Source organism: Hippocampus comes, unplaced genomic scaffold (assembly GCF_001891065.2).
Source record: "Hippocampus comes isolate QL1 unplaced genomic scaffold, H_comes_QL1_v1.1 scaffold78, whole genome shotgun sequence".
NCBI lineage: Eukaryota > Metazoa > Chordata > Actinopteri > Syngnathiformes > Syngnathidae > Hippocampus > Hippocampus comes.
Window position 1 is genome coordinate 587,805 of NW_017805798.1, and position 16,446 is coordinate 604,250.

Consider the following 16,446-nt stretch of genomic DNA (forward strand, 5'->3'; position numbering starts at 1 on the left):
CTCGGTCATCAATCTTTGTCCGCTGGAAAGCCTCATTTTTACCCTTTAACTGCCATCGATAGATGCAAAGCCGTGGGAAATTTGCCCGGCTTCTGAAATTCAGGGTGGGGGCGGGGGGGCGGTTTGCAAAGTTTCGCCACTTGACTGTTCAAGATTATCAAGCAAATGTCAGTAACAGTGGAAGGTAACCCAAGTAAACCTCAAATGCACTTTGTAATTTTGAAGGCCTCCCTCACCTCAGTTAAGGTCTGCGTTCATCACTCGACAACGAGCTTGACGTTCAAGAGTTCCAAGGCAAAAGCACACGCTGAACTCAAAACAACATTAAAAGCTTGTCTTGATTTCTGGAAAAAAAAAACATCTGATTGTTTTCCAAGACTTTTGCTTCATGCTTTAAAATGGTAGGTTGGGGCGGGGGGGCGGTTTGCAAAGTTTCGCCACTTGACTGTTCAAGATTATCAAGCAAATGTCAGTAACAGTGGAAGGTAACCCAAGTAAACCTCAAATGCACTTTGTAATTTTGAAGGCCTCCCTCACCTCAGTTAAGGTCTGCGTTCATCACTCGACAACGAGCTTGACGTTCAAGAGTTCCAAGGCAAAAGCAACCGCTGAACTCAAAACAACATTAAAAGCTTGTCTTGATTTCTGGAAAAAAAAAAAAACATCTGATTGTTTCCCAAGACTTTTGCTTCATGCTTTAAAATGGTAGGTTACCGCGTTAAAACATTCGCAAAGCAAAGACTGCTTTTTATATTAAAGAAAGTAACCCATTCCTCCCTGATTCCTACATATAGGACATGATACATTTGACTTACACATTCGGCAAAGGAAAGACTGCTCTTTATATTAAGGAAAGTAACCCATTCCTCCCTGATTCCTACATATAGTTATCAATTAATTTATCTGCGTTCATCACTCGACAACGAGCTTGACGTTCAAGAGTTCCAAGGCAAAAGCAACCGCTGAACTCAAAACAACATTAAAAGCTTGTCTTGATTTCTGGAAAAAAAAAAAAACATCTGATTGTTTCCCAAGACTTTTGCTTCATGCTTTAAAATGGTAGGTTACCGCGTTAAAACATTCGCAAAGCAAAGACTGCTTTTTATATTAAAGAAAGTAACCCATTCCTCCCTGATTCCTACATATAGTTATCAATTAATTTATCATTAGGGTGACATATTTTTATAGGTAGGCAGATATCCAATCTTGTGTGATCACACGGGGTCTCAGAATCGGTACACACATGAACACAAATCGGGTTGTTTTCGTTCCCATTTTGGGGCTTGCCGTTGACAAGCTGGCGACCAATAATGTAAAGCGAGCATCTTTTGTCTTGAGGATGATGCTTCCGTCTGAGGTGTGCGAAGAGTAGATTTGCAGTCCAACAATCTTAAATATGAAACGTGTACAATATGTACCACCCAAAAATGTCTCAAGGTTCATGTTGGGGGACATCAAATTCTCACACGGCACTACGCTGACATCTCCTGGTTGGTCTCTGCAGTGCACTTGCGACGTTTCACGGCCCTGATTGAAAATGCCGCAACTTCTTATTTCGTTCGAAAGTCGCATTTGTTTGTTGATTTTAATTATAATTAATTATTATGTATCTTAGTTTTTACACCCTGTACTCCCATTATGTGTTTGTTGCCATAAAGAAGGATCCCTGCTCGGTCAGAGTGGTCGTTGATACCGTTGCAAGATGGGCGACATGTGACGCGCCAGTCTGGTAACGACACTTCTACAAAAAGAAGCTGATACCACCGAAGAAGAAGAAGGCGGAAGTTAGCATCGCTTCAAAACAAACGCTCGGCCGACGACGCGTGGGACTACGAAACAAACAACGAAACAAAATAAGTGGGTGGGGGAGAAAAGCAAAACGTCCAAATGTTGAAAGATTTTGTGAGGGAGCGACTGATGGCGGCCGCCGACGAGATCTTGGGAATATTTGAACGGACCATCGCCTCGTACGAGGAGCAACTTTGCAGAGCGAGAGACGAGAGCGAGCGACACCGACGACAACTGGAAGCTGTTTGCACGCCTCCGGATGTGGCACAGCAACATGGTTTGGACGCATGTTGTTTCGACGTGATCATTTGACTCACTCCATATGTTCAAACGCCTTAGCCCAACTGTTTGCTACGCACAATGCAAGCGCGTGTGAAATGTACTTGACCAGCTTTATTGGACAGGTATTTCAAAGACGTTTCCAGAAATATTTCCCTGTGACAAACATAAAGAAGGTTATGGCTGTTTGAAATCGAGGAAAATTCAACATTGCAAGAAACAAATATATCACCGTTAAGAGGACTTTGGAGGTCATCAAATTTGTGATATTGGAAGCGATGGACAATATGAGCTCTGATGGCCGGTCCAAGACCTGCTAGTTGATCAAATTACTTAAATGTTGGCAGAAGCGTGGAAAGAAATATCAATGTGCAGATTTGGGTTTGGAGAATGGCGCTAGGGGGCCCTACAGGTTTTGAGGGGAGGTTGTGGACACTAAATTTGGGCTGCATTGTCCCAGCCTTAGAATGCGTAAAAAAGAGGAATGTCAAAGTTGTGATTGAAACGAGGACACGTGCTGTACGGCGCCGTCACTGGCGCCCAGTGTGAAGATGAAAAAGGTGAAGTACGAATGTGTTTGTGTGACAGAGCCCCCAGACCGAAAAGAGAAAGAAGAACCTCCAGAGCCCTTCCTCTCCTTAAAACAGGAAGAGGAGGAGGCCAGCATAAGCAAGTTTTATGTGCTGGCTGAAGGGGACAAAGATGAAGCACCCTGGTTGTCACGACCTGGAGGTTGCAGTCCAGGCGGAGGACCCCAAGCGGACAACCTCTTCGCGCCGCTTTCAGACGGCGACGACGCACAACGACTTTTGAAGGATCACCTGCTCGCTGAAGGTGAAGACGAGATTTCAAGTTTTCTACCAAGCGGTCACGAAACCGGTCACCATAATATTGAATTAACCTTCGAGCAATAAAATGGACTGCATCGTTCGGACACGGGACTCGCTGGATTGTCATTTCCAGTCACTGCACAAATGATCACTAGCAGACTTTCTTTCTTGTTAATGCTCGTAAGAAAGTTGAAACTATCATCCAAAATCGAGAGCGCGCACACACGAGTACACACGACATTGTCACAGTGTGTCGATCATCACATGACATATTGATAGTCCCGACCCATGTTTGGACTTGGACCTCTATTGTGCCGAAACTTTTTTTTTTTTTCTTCCAGGCAACCCAGATGATACTGACAGGGATCTAACATCCGAATCGGAAGATGATGGCAGTACCTCACTTATGGATCAAAGTGCAAGCACTCCAGGCAATGCAGAACGCAGCACAACCGAAGAAAATAAAGGTGAATAGAACACACGCGATTGTTGACAAGCCTGAAGGACACGACAAGTCCCTCAGCATGTTCTTTGAAGCACTTTTTTTGCCTCTCTCGGGGCAGGTGTTGCAGATTTGCAACTACTAAATGCTAATCCCCTAATTAATCCACATTCATATTTTATGAGCCCTTTTTTACTCGAGTTATCAGCCTAAATTATTCGTCTGGCTTTATGTAGGCGTAACAAGCAGGATGAAAAAGGATTTCACATTCAACATCAGCTGAATACTTCCTGATTTGTTGCTAACAGGATAGCTTTTGTACTTTTTAAATTCATGTATTGTTAATGGAGCATTTTCAAGGTGTTGAAGACCTCATTCCTTTTTTTTTTTTCTCTCAAAAATTCCACAAAGATCGCTGCATCTCGTTGCTAAAAATGTGGCTACTGCTTTGCAAATGTTCAATGTTTCTCCTGGAAAACCAAGGCCTTGTAGAGGGCTTCTGTGACGAGCACCAGTGTAAAATATTGAACTTTCCATTTCAGCTCCACCGCAGAAAGGCAAAAAGAAAAAACGTCGTCCACACGAATGCCTGAGAAGTGAAATGAAAGAGGCCAGAAATAAGGGCAAGGCCTACGTGAACACCAGGGGCATCCCCATCCCGGAGAAAAACCTGGTCCCTCTCTCTCGCCACTTGTGCCGACACAAATGCGCCGAAAACGTCTCGGAAGAAGAACGCCAAGTGATATTCCGGAACTTCTGGGACATGGGTAATTTTGATCTGCAGAACGCTTTCATCTGCGCTTCCGTCAAACTAGTCAACATCCAGCGACGACGGCCGCAGCACCAACAGCGAGCCGCGGGCGAGTCCAAAAATCGCACCTACTCTCGGATATACAGCTTCACTACCAGCCAGAGCGGCTACGTGGAGGTGTGCAAGACGTTTTTCCTCACCACGCTGTGCGTTTCCAACGGAAGAGTTTATCGAGCGCTCCTAAAACAGGTGGAGAAAGGCCAAGATTTACCTTCTCCCGACGGCAGGGGCAAGCACGACAATCGCAAGAGGATCAGCCACGAGTCCGTGCAGGCCATCAAAGATCACATCTACTCGTTCGCCGAGTACGAGAGCCACGACACGCAACGGGAGAGGAAGTTCCCCTGGCCGGGCTTGACCGTCGCGCAAATGCATCGTCTTTACAAAGAACAATGCAGAAAAAACGGAAAAGAACCGGAGAAGGAATGGGTCTATCGGAGGATCTTTCTCACAGAGTTTCAGTCCCCTTACAAAGATGCTTGTACGCACTAGGCGCCAACCAACCGCGACAAGATCTGAGGTTGGGCCGCTTATCCGTTTTGGAACATTCCGGATCAACCGAGCGGACCGGATCCCGAAAGAAGACCCGATTCGCGGGTGGAGGCTAGATTGGGACCTTGAGGAACGGCAGCTTTTGGTCCCAATCAGTGACATGCGTGAACCCGACATCGGGATGCACAAATTCCCCACTAACAGGGTCCCCAACTAGCAGCCTTTTTGGACAACAAATTGAAGTCAACTTATCATTCAGGGCAGGCAAACTAGTTTACTTTTTTTATTGTTTACGCAACAAAAACATGGAGAATTTAAAGTACTCTAATGCCCTTGCATGCGGGCAAGGAATGCTATCGATTTTCACTGAAGGACAGATAAAAATATTAAGTGGGGAAGCGTCTTATCGTGCTGTGTGAGGACCTCTCACGCCACAAATGCACTTTGGAAGTTGGCAACCTGACAAACGAGGGATGGAAAGCGAGACCATCTTTGCTACATTGAAGACCTTAGCGTTGCGATGTATCAAACTTGAGAAGCGTTCTTGTGCGCTGCGCCTATTGTAAAAGTCTACGGACGATTGAATCTGTATTTCATTTATGGATGTTTGTTTTTAAAATGGGTTAAAATGATTTTTGTAGAGTTTTTAACTGCACAATATTTACCGTGATATTATCTTGCCCATATAAAAGAAACTAAAACAACTGACAGTAAAACGTACAAAAATTAAACTAAACCAAAGCCTTTGGGGAGGAGTGGAAACGAACAAATAAAAAATTGAGCCTGTGTGAAATCTGATCAAAAGTCAATTTAAAAAATTATCAAAACGAAATACAAACTAAAATGAAAAATCCCAAGCTATTATCGCCTTGTTCATTGAAACTTCCCATGTAAATTTACTGGAAACTGTACAACGTCGAGCAAAAATAAATAAGAAACTTCTAACGCATAACCTAAATTTAATTTCACTTCAATGCATTTGTTTAAGGTGGGGGCGGGGTCATCGTGTTGTGAGTGCGTTCGTGTTTTCCCGATGACCATTAGCCTTGCAATACCGCTGTAAGGTGGCGCCCGTGAGACGTGTCTGGTTCCTGCCGTCAAAGAGGAAGACCAACGAAGAAGAAAAAGGCGGAAGTTACCCTCTCACCGACACCACGACAAGAAGCAACCAATAAAGTAAACCACGTAAAACCGTAGCGAGTGACAATATTAAAAATAAACAAATACAACTCCGTCAAAATGCTGAAAGATTTGGTGAGGGAGCGACTGATGGCAGCCGCCGATGAGATCTTGGAAATGTTTGAACGGACGATCGCGTCGTACGAGGAGCAACTTTGCCGGGTGAGAGACGAGAGCGAGCGACAGCGACGACAATTGGAAACTGTTTGCACGCCTCCAGATGTGGCGCAACGACAAGGTTTGTACATCAAACGGATCATTTGGACGATTTGACCGCGGCTGAAAGCGGTTGTTGACATGGATGGCGGCTCGGGACCAGAATCAAAGCCAAGCATGCGCAACTTAAATGCTGGAGCGGGGGCAATTTTTTATTCCTGCAACATTACGGGTCGCATGCAACCCCGACTTCCTAACCAGACGTAGGGGGAAAATGCTGTTTTGAATATGGACAAAATACGTGTACAATTGACGCTCATTGAAATGAAATGCGAAAAGTGGGCAAAACAAATTCTGTTGTAATTTGTAAACCACTTCAAAAACCTCCGGTAAACATCTAGTAGGCGAAAACCGTTGGAACTTTCTTGGACCAAAATGTGTTAGCCAGTTTATTGAAAAACAAAAATTAAATCTTCGTCCAATTGGTGAATCCGCGAATAAGTGGGGTCGCTATTTGTACAGGAAGCGTATTTAGACTCCCCCACCTCCAAATAAAAAGAATTGGGTGGGAAATGTATTAATTAGTTTATAAAATGGGGCTGGGGACCCCAAGGCGTCCCGTGGCCTTGGCCATCCCGCTACCTCTTCTACCGGGAGGCTGAGACGCATCTGTTCCTTACAAAATATCCAGCATGTTCAAGGACGAGGGGCATCTCTGTCGTTCCTACTGATGAAAAAGTCAACGGAAATGGTGAACTTGAGTGTTTTTCTTGCTGGTGTCCCGTAGAAGAAGAGGACCCCCAGGTACCCCACGTTAAAGAGGAAGCTCAGGAGCCGGACGCCAGAGCGTCACCTCTGACCGTGCTGGTGGTGGTGAAGAGCGAAGATGACCACGGCGAGCCGGCAGCGGCGGCCAAAGACCGCCACGCATGCTCCGTTTGTGGCAAAAGCTTTTCTCACAAGTGCAACTTGTCCACCCACATGAAGACACACAGCGGAGAGAAACCTTTCTGCTGCTCCGTCTGCGGGAAAAGCTTCTCCCAAAAGTCACACATGATCTCGCACGGCAGGACGCACACGGGGGTGAAACCCTTCAACTGCTCACTTTGCGGGAAAGGTTTCTCGCAGAAAGTGCACATGGAGTCACATATGACCACGCACACGGGAGAAAAACCATTCGCTTGCTCTGTGTGCGGCGATCGCTTCGCGCTCAAGTCAGTCATGGTGTCACACACCCGCATACACACAGAGGAGAAATGCTACGCTTGCTCCGTGTGTGGGAAAAGGTTCCCTCAAAGGGTGCACATGGAGTCCCACATGAGGACTCACACCGGAGAAAAACCCTTCGCTTGCTCCCTCTGCGCGAAACGCTTCACCTGCAAGGGCAGTTTGAACGTGCACATGCGCACGCACACGGGAGAAAAACCTTTCACCTGCTCGCTTTGCGGAAAGCGCTTCCCGTACAGGAACAGTTTAAATGCGCACGTGAAGTCGCACAGCAGGGAGGCCGTGTTGGCCTGCCCCGTTTGCGGCATGACCTTCGCTCAAAAGAGAACGCTGACGGCACACGTGCGCTCGCACGGCGGCCCAGACTAAACCTCAGTCCTCTGGATGGAAAAGCCCGTCTGGCCCCACGTCGGCTAAGGATGGAACCTGCAACCTTCAAGTTGGGAGACCAGCTGAGCCACGTCACCCTGGAGGAGAGTTGGCATTGAAATGTTTGTAAATTAAGTTCAAAAGAAAACATGCTCATCATTTTTAAATGATGTTGTTGACCTTTCTGGGGGGGGGGGGAATCATGTGACTGCTGTATGAAACGTAACGCGCTCATGTCACGGGTAGACGTGATGCAATTCTGACAGGAACTCTGTCAGCTGTTGATTTTCAAATAGAAGCTTCACGCACTTGTTTAGATTTCACTCTGCGGATTACCAACGCTCATAGTTAGATTAGACCAGACAAGGGTTGAGTCAACGCTGTATTTATAACATGCAAAAGCAACACTGTAAATGTCACACGAGTCAAGTTGCTGTCGAGTGAAATATTTGTAGCTTCTTCGTACCCCACCCAAATGTTCGCGGGAATATGTTTTGACGCTTGTATCGCCTGCAGTAGCGAGGTTTGTCCAGCAGAGAGCAGAAATCGTTTGAGACAGAGGAAGTGACGCAGGGTGGCGGGAGAAGACGAGTCGAAAATTCAAAATGGCGCTTTTCGATCCACAGTCAACCCGAGTAGGTGGTTTTCCCCCTTTTTTATTCAAACTAAAAATAAAAAAACATTTAAAAATAATGCTGATAAACGTTCAAAATACATTTTCAAAGAGTAAAAGGGGTGAAATAAAGAGGGAAAAAAATGGAAATGTGTCAGTCTGTGGGTGCCGGACCGCAACGAGGTTCACTAGAATGAAAAGGGTTTGTAAATCATTGTGCAGTATTATGTTTTTGCTTGCATTTTACACGATGTGATTGGGGTTTGCATTTTGTGTGACTGCTTCACACAATAACATCCCAAAACAAGTTCTGGCTTCAAAAGGATCTGTTGAACTCTTGCGTTGACCTGACTGAGTTACCTCAGTGCCGGTGAGACCAGAACAGTCAGAAAACTGGAAAGGAAAGGTCTTGGTGCACAATTAAATCTCCTCATGTTCATTGTAATTTTGTGTTGCAAAAGTACAACTGCTATCGGTACTGGCGAGCACTCAAGAATGAGAACTCGTACCGGTATTGGCCATCAGTAGAGGCTGTGTATGGGCAGGATGCTGGTGTTTTTGCTCTTTTCCAGCAGTTTCTCTCTGACGCCGGGCATGAGGACCCGGTGCCAAACGTAGCGAGGGTTCTCCACGGGCGGCGGCATCTGGGCGGGCGGCGGCGGCATCTTGGCGCCGTCCTCGTCACGCGCCACGCGGTCGGGCTGCAGGGCCACGAGCGTGTTGAAGCACACGCCGTCCGTCTTTCCGTGTTGCCGACCGTCGTGCTGCAGGCTGAACACTCCCAGCGTGTTGACGTTGTGCTCGTAGTATGTCGACGGCATGGCGTCCTGCGCCACCATGTTGGCCGCCCACGTGACGGCGTGAGTCTTCAGAGCTGCCGCTATGGGGAGGTGGGGCCTGGGGGCTGACAGACATCACAGGAAGACGGCATGTGCACTGGTAGCGACCAAGGCAGAAAATTCTGAGAGCAAAATTCGGCACTAATGGCCAAGTACTGTCAAAATCCATTGTTCTGAAGCAATCCCGGAGAGGCGGGGGACGCGGGGTCTACCTTTGACCACCAGGATCCAGATGTTATCGTCTGCGCTGAAGATCAGCACCAGCCTCTGGACCACATGGCGGCAGCTCATGTCCAGCGGCAGTGTGACGGGATGCCAGGCGTCGTGGCGGTACCTGAACCGGCACAATCAACACTCAGACACTCGTCGAAGACCAGTTTGACTCAGAAAAAAAGTTCAAGACCACCCGGAGTCCAATTCTAGTTCAAGACCACTTTGATTTGGAAAAGTCCAAGACCACTCAGACGAGTCTAAGACAATGCTGACTCAGAGACGAGTCCAAGGCCACTCTGACTCGGGTCAAATCCAAGACCACTTTGTATGGATGACTCAATCAGTCCAGGATCGATTTGACTGAGAGGAGGGCCCAAGACCACTAAGACTCAGAGACAAGTCCAAAACCAGTACGACACAGAAACAAGTCCAAGACCACTTTCACACCACTCCTAAACATAACAAGGTCTTACTTGAGCCCAAAGTCGATGAGACGCAGGATGTCCCGGCCCCTCAGAGGGAGTGGGGCACGTCTGTCCCACCAGGTAGCCTGGAGGGAGTCTTGATCCGCCGCCGACAAAGTCTTGATGCTCCCTCCTGGAAGCGCAGATGGTTAACGCATGTATGCTCGCTTGGCCAAAAGGCTACTGCGGTTTTGTACCGCCACTTCGCGACCACTCACCTGTGATCTTGGCCAGGAAGATGAAGCGGATCCACTGAGGTCCCTGCTCCTGGATCAGCAGCAATGTGATTGGCTGGCACTCAAAGCCCGCCTCTTCCTTCACCTGTACGCAGACATTATTGGCATCGTAGAGCACACTGCTATGTTTGGAAAATTCAGCCCCTGAAGCCAGTTTGCTTCCGCGGCGTGAAATTTGGTAGTCATGTCTATCATGAGTAGACCCACAAAAAATTCTCAAGAAGCCATGCCCAAAAAGACACTGGATTCAGCCCCCAAAACCAATTTGACCGGCCATTTTAAGCTGAAGCAATTCGAAGGTAATTGATTGCCGCTGGCAGCTTTAATTCTCTTTAGTCGGATGCCGACATTTCCACTCGCCTCTCTCAGCAGGGCCTCCTGCAGGCTCTCGCCAACCTCCACCCTGCCCGCCGGCAGGTACCATTTCTTGTAACAGTCCTGCTTGGCCTCCTGGACCATCAGAACCTCCTCCTGACACACACAGAGAAGCATTTAGGCAACAACGGCCAGTGCTGGATTGCCAGAATGCATCGGGATGTATTTTGGCGGCGTGCGTCACCGAGTCGTTGAAGACAACGGCACACACGATGTACGTGACGTTGTTTCTGAGCGACGCCGGCTTGCTCTGCTCCAGGCCGACGTCGCACATCATCACCTCGCACCCGAGGCCGCCCAGCAGACGCTCCACCTGCGCCTCCACCTGCTCCAGCGCCATCACCTCCATGTGACCGGCTCACTGGCCTCTCATTGGCCCATCGCAGTCAGCTGCGATGAAAAATTGATGTCGTATTTTGCTTCATTGTCATATGTACAATTCATTAACCAGGTGTTACATTAAATTGTTAAATATTGTTCATATGTCGGCAAAAACAATTTTAATTAAAATATATTTCTAGCTGTATTTACAAACCCAATTCCAATTCTAAGTGAGTGATTATTTGCCAAAAAACAATAACGTTTGAAACAAACACTTTCCTCCTCCTTAGAAGCCTGCACGTGAATATAAAGATATGAAGAAGATACGACCTCGTTCTTCAAATCCAACATTTGAGCATTACGAGTTCCTGGCCTTAACAACACTGTTACAACAGGCACAACTGCACGTAAACCGTAAGCACACTGAAAAGTCATCAGATATTATCAGATGAGCGTAATTTACCGAACGTAGATTTATCCTCGATATTTCAATACAGAGTAAAAAAGACTTCCACCGACCTGGTTTTCAGCTTGGAATCACCTCTGCGGTGTTTTGACATTTGAGATTGGGTGACGCCACCGGATGTACATCTACTTTCACCTTGAGGTTTTGCAAAATTAACGTTATAATATGCTCAAATTGGAGATTTGAAGACAAACATTCGTCTAAATCAAAATACAAGATATAGATGTTATTAAAAAAGCTTAGTTTTCGCGTTATTTTTACGCATGTAAGCGTCTTTATTCAGGATGAGAGAATTCAAAGCAAGTGAGATCTTATTTTGAAATAGGAAATGAGAAGTACGCGTGCGCTCATCCCTTGCGCTTCTGTCGTAACAGGCTAGCTTGGCTCGGCTAACAGTGAGCTGACGTGAAGGTTAGCTGTCCGTTCGACGCCAACTCAGTGACGTAAAACGGTGAGTTGAAGTCATTCATTTGCCTGACGTCGTACTTGCTCCTTTCATGAAGTACATTTTTGTTTTCTTGAGGCGTTTTGTGATATTTTTTTTGTGCAGCGAGAGGGACGTGTGTGCAACCCCGGGACGTGAGGATGACTCAGGTAAGACATGTACCCATTTGCTCACCTCAACACTGCCACCAAAACTTAAATCACCTGAATAAATAAATACGTTGTTTTGCTCACATGACGTGGGTGATATGAGGCAGGGTAACACGCGAATCAGTCGCCAGTGTGACATGTACCAATAATAATGAAATGTGGAAAACGTTTCTCGATTCTTAAACAGTGACTGAGACGAGAAAATTGTATTTGTGTTGTGCTGGTGGCATGTCGTGTCTCTCGTTATTTTCACTGTCCGGTCGCTTGCTTAACTTACTTAGCCTCGATGTGTTCCTTATCGGTTTTCAGTTATTGACAAAATAAATGTGAATGTAAATGAATGTGTTCAGTGATTTTACAATAGTAGTCCCATCTTTTTCGTCTATGGATCTTTTTGGGTCGGGAAATTATAACGACTGAACGGAGGTTTACAAGGCTTTTCCTTTGTATTGTTACTCCAACGTTCAACCCATAAATTTCCTTCCAGCAGTTTACCTCGGCACAAAGTGCTCCTGCTGTTTTGTTCCATGAAGACTTAAAGCCTTTTAAACAATGCCTGCAAGATTTGCAAGTGCCTTTTTTTCACAAACATACTGATATTGTCAATTGTTACAATGTACCTCATGGTTTATGTGAGACATATTGCGTCTTCTCTTGTCAATGCAAATGAGTAATAAACGTTTTCTGGTTGGCATTTGATGATTCATCACAATTGAAGTCATGACTTGTTTGGTGCGTAGTACATTTCAGGTTTTGTCCCTCTTTGCTAATTTCTAAAATGTTTATTGTAGATGCTATGGTTTTCAATCTAGTATTTGCTGAATAGGATATGCATGATCAATTTAAGGTATGATAAATTATCGATTTTTATCGGATTTAAATTTGCGCATTCTTGTCCTAGTTTGGGGATGTCATCATGAGACCATAAAAAGATTGAAGAAGAAAACACTGAGTAGAATAGCAAATGATTTATTTAGATCTTGTCCTGGCTGCCAGTTTACTTCACAGGCTCGGTTACCATGGTTACAGCGCATTGCCCTGTGAGTGTCCTCCCTGCATCCAGCCTCTGAAATTGTTTTATGCTTCCTGTCTGTCAGCAAATCATAGCTCACCTGGATCAACAGAGGAAGTCGATGCTTCACTGGGGCTTTTAAGACGTTTCCCTCACAGCGGCACCTGGTGGCCAGTTGCTGATTGGAAAAGGCGCGTTGAGCTCACTGCGTCTTTCGTTGGCATCGCGGATGGCGCGGCATAGCAAGCTGCAAAAGCAGGTCCTGGCGCTGTACCGACAGTTCCTCCGGGCTGGGCGGGACAAGCCGGGGTTCCTGCCCCGCATCCGAGACGAGTTCCGGGAGAACGCCAACATCAAAAAGACAGACGTGATGCACATTGAATATTTGTACCGGCGAGCTCAGCGGCAACTGGAGCAGCTCAAGGACGTCAACACCAAACAGCTGGGAACCTTTACCAAAGCCAAATAACGCTGTTGACCGCTCGCCATCGGCAAAGACAAACACCGACCGACTGTTAGATGTCATTTCATGACATTAACATTTGGACGACAATGTCACATGACTGCCAAAATCTCATTTGAATTGTGTGTTCATATTTTTTGTTCAAATACATCGTGTCAAAACCAGGTCTGCAATTCTGATGCGTGAACCCGCAACATGGGAAAGCACAGGGATGGACCGCCATAACGGACCTTGACACTCGAGCCGGACAATTCGACCATCCCGAGTCTGAGTCGCACATTTGGCTAGAGAGAAATTCTGAAGACTGCAATTGGCCAATTCATTTGAAACCAATTAAAGATTTTGGTCCTGCAATACTTGCAACAATAAAGATATGAATTACAAACATGATATCAGACAATTTTACTGTACAAGTAATTGTGGGGCGGGGATATGTGCCACAATAGATGAAATTCACATTTGAATACCCACTGGGCATTTTTTAAATCATATTTATAGCACTTGTTTTTTATTGTCTACAAGCAGATTAAAATAAGTCTAACACATCCAAAACTATATCTTGAGAGAGCGCAAGAGCAATGGGCAAAACACATCTTCGGTAGTGTTTGGCTCCCTCTGCATTTACAGGGGGGGAAAAATGCTGCTTCTTCCAAATTAACATCGAACATAACTGCTCGATCACATGGCCAATGATGTATACAGCCATTGCTTTCTGTAGGCTTAAAAAGCAGGATTTGACATTCAACAATCGTCAGCAAAAACGAGGCTGATTTTGAAATATTTCCTGTTTTCACTTTTCTTGTTTCATGGTTGCTCAGTAAAGAAAAGGGAAACATCACTTCTGCACGTATGTGAAGGTCACGAGACTGCTAACCGACGACGATGTTTGTGGCTCGCAACAAATTAGCTCTCTGTGATCGATTGGTTTTCTTCCGGGTGAGCATGAAATCCCTGCTTTGTCATGATTTTAGGAAGTCTAAAAGAAACATTTTCCGCTCTTTCCAATCGACTAATAAAGCCAACAAAGACACCTGTACAAGGCATGACGAATGGCAAAAGACGCTTTGATCGCAAACAATCCCGAACCCCTCTTTTGCGCTTTGAAAACCCACTCCATGAGAATCCCCATTGTGGCAGTGTGACGCTGCGGCCGCTTGGTGGCGGCAGCGGTTTAGATCACAGCCAAGAAGACGGCAACGAAGAAGAAGGCGGACGAGGCGTAAATGTAAACAAAAGTGAATACGACTGTCGAAACTCGCATTGGGGTTTTGCAGACCAAAGTGTCTCATTTGTTTTCGTCACTTTGTCGTTGAACATGTCGACGGGCGAAGGACAAATGAGCAACTTGGATTTATTTCAGCAGGTAAGCAGAAGTTCGCGGACGATGACGTCTTTCAGTGGCGAGCGCCAAGCATCACAAAGAACAGTTCCGGAACGTGTTTCGCTCATTCTCGGCCTAAGTCTGAACCCGTCACTAGCCCAACATTTTCACTTCCTTTGATCTACAAGAACACGAAAAATAGTACCTGTTAAATTGAACTCCTAGTATTGTTAAATAGCAGTGATCTTGATTCTGTTGGGGAAAAACTAATAACCACTTAAATGTCCGATTAGTTTAAGATACCCATTGAATAATAGTTCGAAGCGATGAATTATAGGCAGATTGTTGTTGTCCAATTCTTTTCGTAATAGTTGAACTTGGCAGTAGAGAGGAATTTCAAGGTGCAAAAACATGCAAAACAAAACATCATCAGATAAATTTGTTTTAGGATTCAGGCCATGAATGTATGCTGTACAAATTCATCAACATCCTGACTTATGCACAACGCCCATAAATCCTATTTTGTATTTTCTTTGCCATGAAGTGATGACTTCATAATCAAAGACTGCAAGCCAAGTCACACATCTCGTGTTGCATGTGTACCTTTGAGGGGAGTAGCCTAAACAGTGGCCCAAGTTGGTGTCAGTGTTTGCTCCTTGCTAGTGTTGTCATTTTGTATTAGTGCGCCCCATTCAATAAATGCTAGACAGTGTGACGTGCCTGTCCATACCCAAATGGCAGGATATCACGCCTCTGAAATGGCTCAATTTTTTTCCCCCACCTCACTCGAGCAATATTTTGGCTGGCAACACAAAGCAAAACAAACAACAACAACAAATAAACGAACGGGTTTCTGATGGCTCCTGCGGCGCTCGCGCCTCCTGCAGGTGGCGCTGCTGAGATGGCTGAGCTCGGACAGCTCAGAGGACCGCGGCCTGCTGACGTTGGCCACCGGCATCCGCGTCGCCCACCAGCTGCTGGGCCGCCTCACGGGACAGCCGCGGGTAGACGCCTACAAGGTACAGCTGCCGATTCTTCTCGCCAGAACATCGCCCATGCGTGATTTGCTCATTGCCGGGTATTTTGATTTTATTCTCAGAAATTACAAATGCTTTTCACAAAGACTTTGGTATTGTTTAATTTTTGGTCTAATATATAAAAAGCAATTATAATAGTATAACATGAGACTAAAGCAAATAATACAGCTTGAATGTTTAAGTTTGTCCTTTTTGATGAACACCTAGGCCTAGTATGCTGCTGTTGTTGTTTTTTTGTGTTATTGTTGGTCAGCGAATGTGGCATGGAGAGTCGATTAATTTTTTGTGGGGCTGCTACTTTGTGTAAAAAGTATGCGAAGCTCAGATTTGGATGACTTTGTATCATCTCTCCAATTGGGTGTACTGGTGTGCGGCTTAACAGTTGCTGAACTATGAGTAAAAGTTGCTAAGTGTGTTTGCTTGGCGCTTTGTGATTTGTGGGGCAAATCGTTGCTTGGGTAGCCTGAAAAGTTGATCAATTTTAAGATCGCGGGAATTACTTTTGAAATTGTGTGTGTGTGTGTGTGTGTGTGTGTGTGTGTGTGTGTGTGTGTGTGTGTGTGCGTGCGTGAGCTCAGAAGGAGTGCATCCTGAGCGTGGCTCAGTTCGTGCGTGAGAATCCACGTGCGACTCCAGCGACGGTCAACGCTCACGTGGAGAAAAGCGTGGCACTGTTCGCAGCCCGCGTGGCAGCTCTGGACGCCGCGCCACTTTTCTGATTTGATACTTTTTCGAAAATCATTTTTTTGTGGCTTCACCGTGATTTTTATTTTTGTTTTTTTTTTTGGGGGGGAGGAGGAGTCAAGTTGTATAATTTACAGATGGAAATAATCAATTCCAATAAAAGATGTGGAAGCAAGATTGACTCGAGTTTCGTCTGTTGCAGGCGCAACCATGCAAAACAAAACCGAAACACAAG

At 45.8% G+C, this 16,446-nt stretch overlaps 4 protein-coding genes across 7 annotated transcripts; 3 read left to right on the forward strand and 1 right to left on the reverse strand.

The window, feature by feature from the left end:
• The first annotated feature begins 1,750 nt into the window (after window positions 1-1,750).
• Window positions 1,751-5,272, forward strand: LOC109525301 (uncharacterized). Its single transcript, XM_019885716.1, has 4 exons — window positions 1,751-2,065; window positions 2,656-2,901; window positions 3,239-3,364; window positions 3,882-5,272. Exons 1-4 carry the CDS (start codon window positions 1,888-1,890, stop codon window positions 4,640-4,642), a joined length of 1,311 nt encoding a protein of 436 aa, XP_019741275.1. The 5' UTR covers window positions 1,751-1,887; the 3' UTR covers window positions 4,643-5,272.
• A 384-nt stretch (window positions 5,273-5,656) lies between these two features.
• Window positions 5,657-8,239, forward strand: LOC109525318 (gastrula zinc finger protein XlCGF7.1-like). The gene is made up of 2 exons (XM_019885744.1): window positions 5,657-6,059; window positions 6,765-8,239. The coding sequence occupies exons 1-2, from the start codon at window positions 5,882-5,884 to the stop codon at window positions 7,571-7,573; spliced, it is 987 nt and encodes a 328-aa protein (XP_019741303.1). The 5' UTR covers window positions 5,657-5,881; the 3' UTR covers window positions 7,574-8,239.
• A 39-nt stretch (window positions 8,240-8,278) lies between these two features.
• On the reverse strand, window positions 8,279-11,352 carry nudt18 (nudix (nucleoside diphosphate linked moiety X)-type motif 18). Of its 3 annotated transcripts, XM_019885739.1 has the most exons (8): window positions 11,154-11,352; window positions 10,498-10,703; window positions 10,299-10,409; window positions 9,921-10,023; window positions 9,712-9,835; window positions 9,238-9,359; window positions 8,703-9,090; window positions 8,279-8,580 (listed from the first exon to the last, which is right to left on the reverse strand). In XM_019885739.1, the coding sequence occupies exons 2-7, from the start codon at window positions 10,660-10,662 to the stop codon at window positions 8,708-8,710; spliced, it is 1,008 nt and encodes a 335-aa protein (XP_019741298.1). In that variant the 5' UTR covers window positions 10,663-10,703; window positions 11,154-11,352; the 3' UTR covers window positions 8,279-8,580; window positions 8,703-8,707. The 3 variants fall into 3 exon arrangements, with proteins under 3 accessions (XP_019741298.1, XP_019741300.1, XP_019741299.1); XM_019885741.1 differs by lacking the exon at window positions 11,154-11,352 and having other exon boundaries at window positions 8,279-8,582; window positions 8,705-9,090; XM_019885740.1 differs by lacking the exon at window positions 8,279-8,580 and having other exon boundaries at window positions 8,600-9,090.
• A 112-nt stretch (window positions 11,353-11,464) lies between these two features.
• Window positions 11,465-13,556, forward strand: sdhaf1 (succinate dehydrogenase complex assembly factor 1). 2 transcript variants are annotated; one of them, XM_019885770.1, is made up of 3 exons: window positions 11,465-11,551; window positions 11,651-11,694; window positions 12,792-13,556. In XM_019885770.1, exon 3 carries the CDS (start codon window positions 12,936-12,938, stop codon window positions 13,173-13,175), a length of 240 nt encoding a protein of 79 aa, XP_019741329.1. In that variant the 5' UTR covers window positions 11,465-11,551; window positions 11,651-11,694; window positions 12,792-12,935; the 3' UTR covers window positions 13,176-13,556. The 2 variants fall into 2 exon arrangements, with proteins under 2 accessions (XP_019741329.1, XP_019741330.1); XM_019885771.1 differs by lacking the exon at window positions 11,651-11,694 and having other exon boundaries at window positions 11,476-11,551.
• The last annotated feature ends 2,890 nt before the right edge of the window (window positions 13,557-16,446 follow it).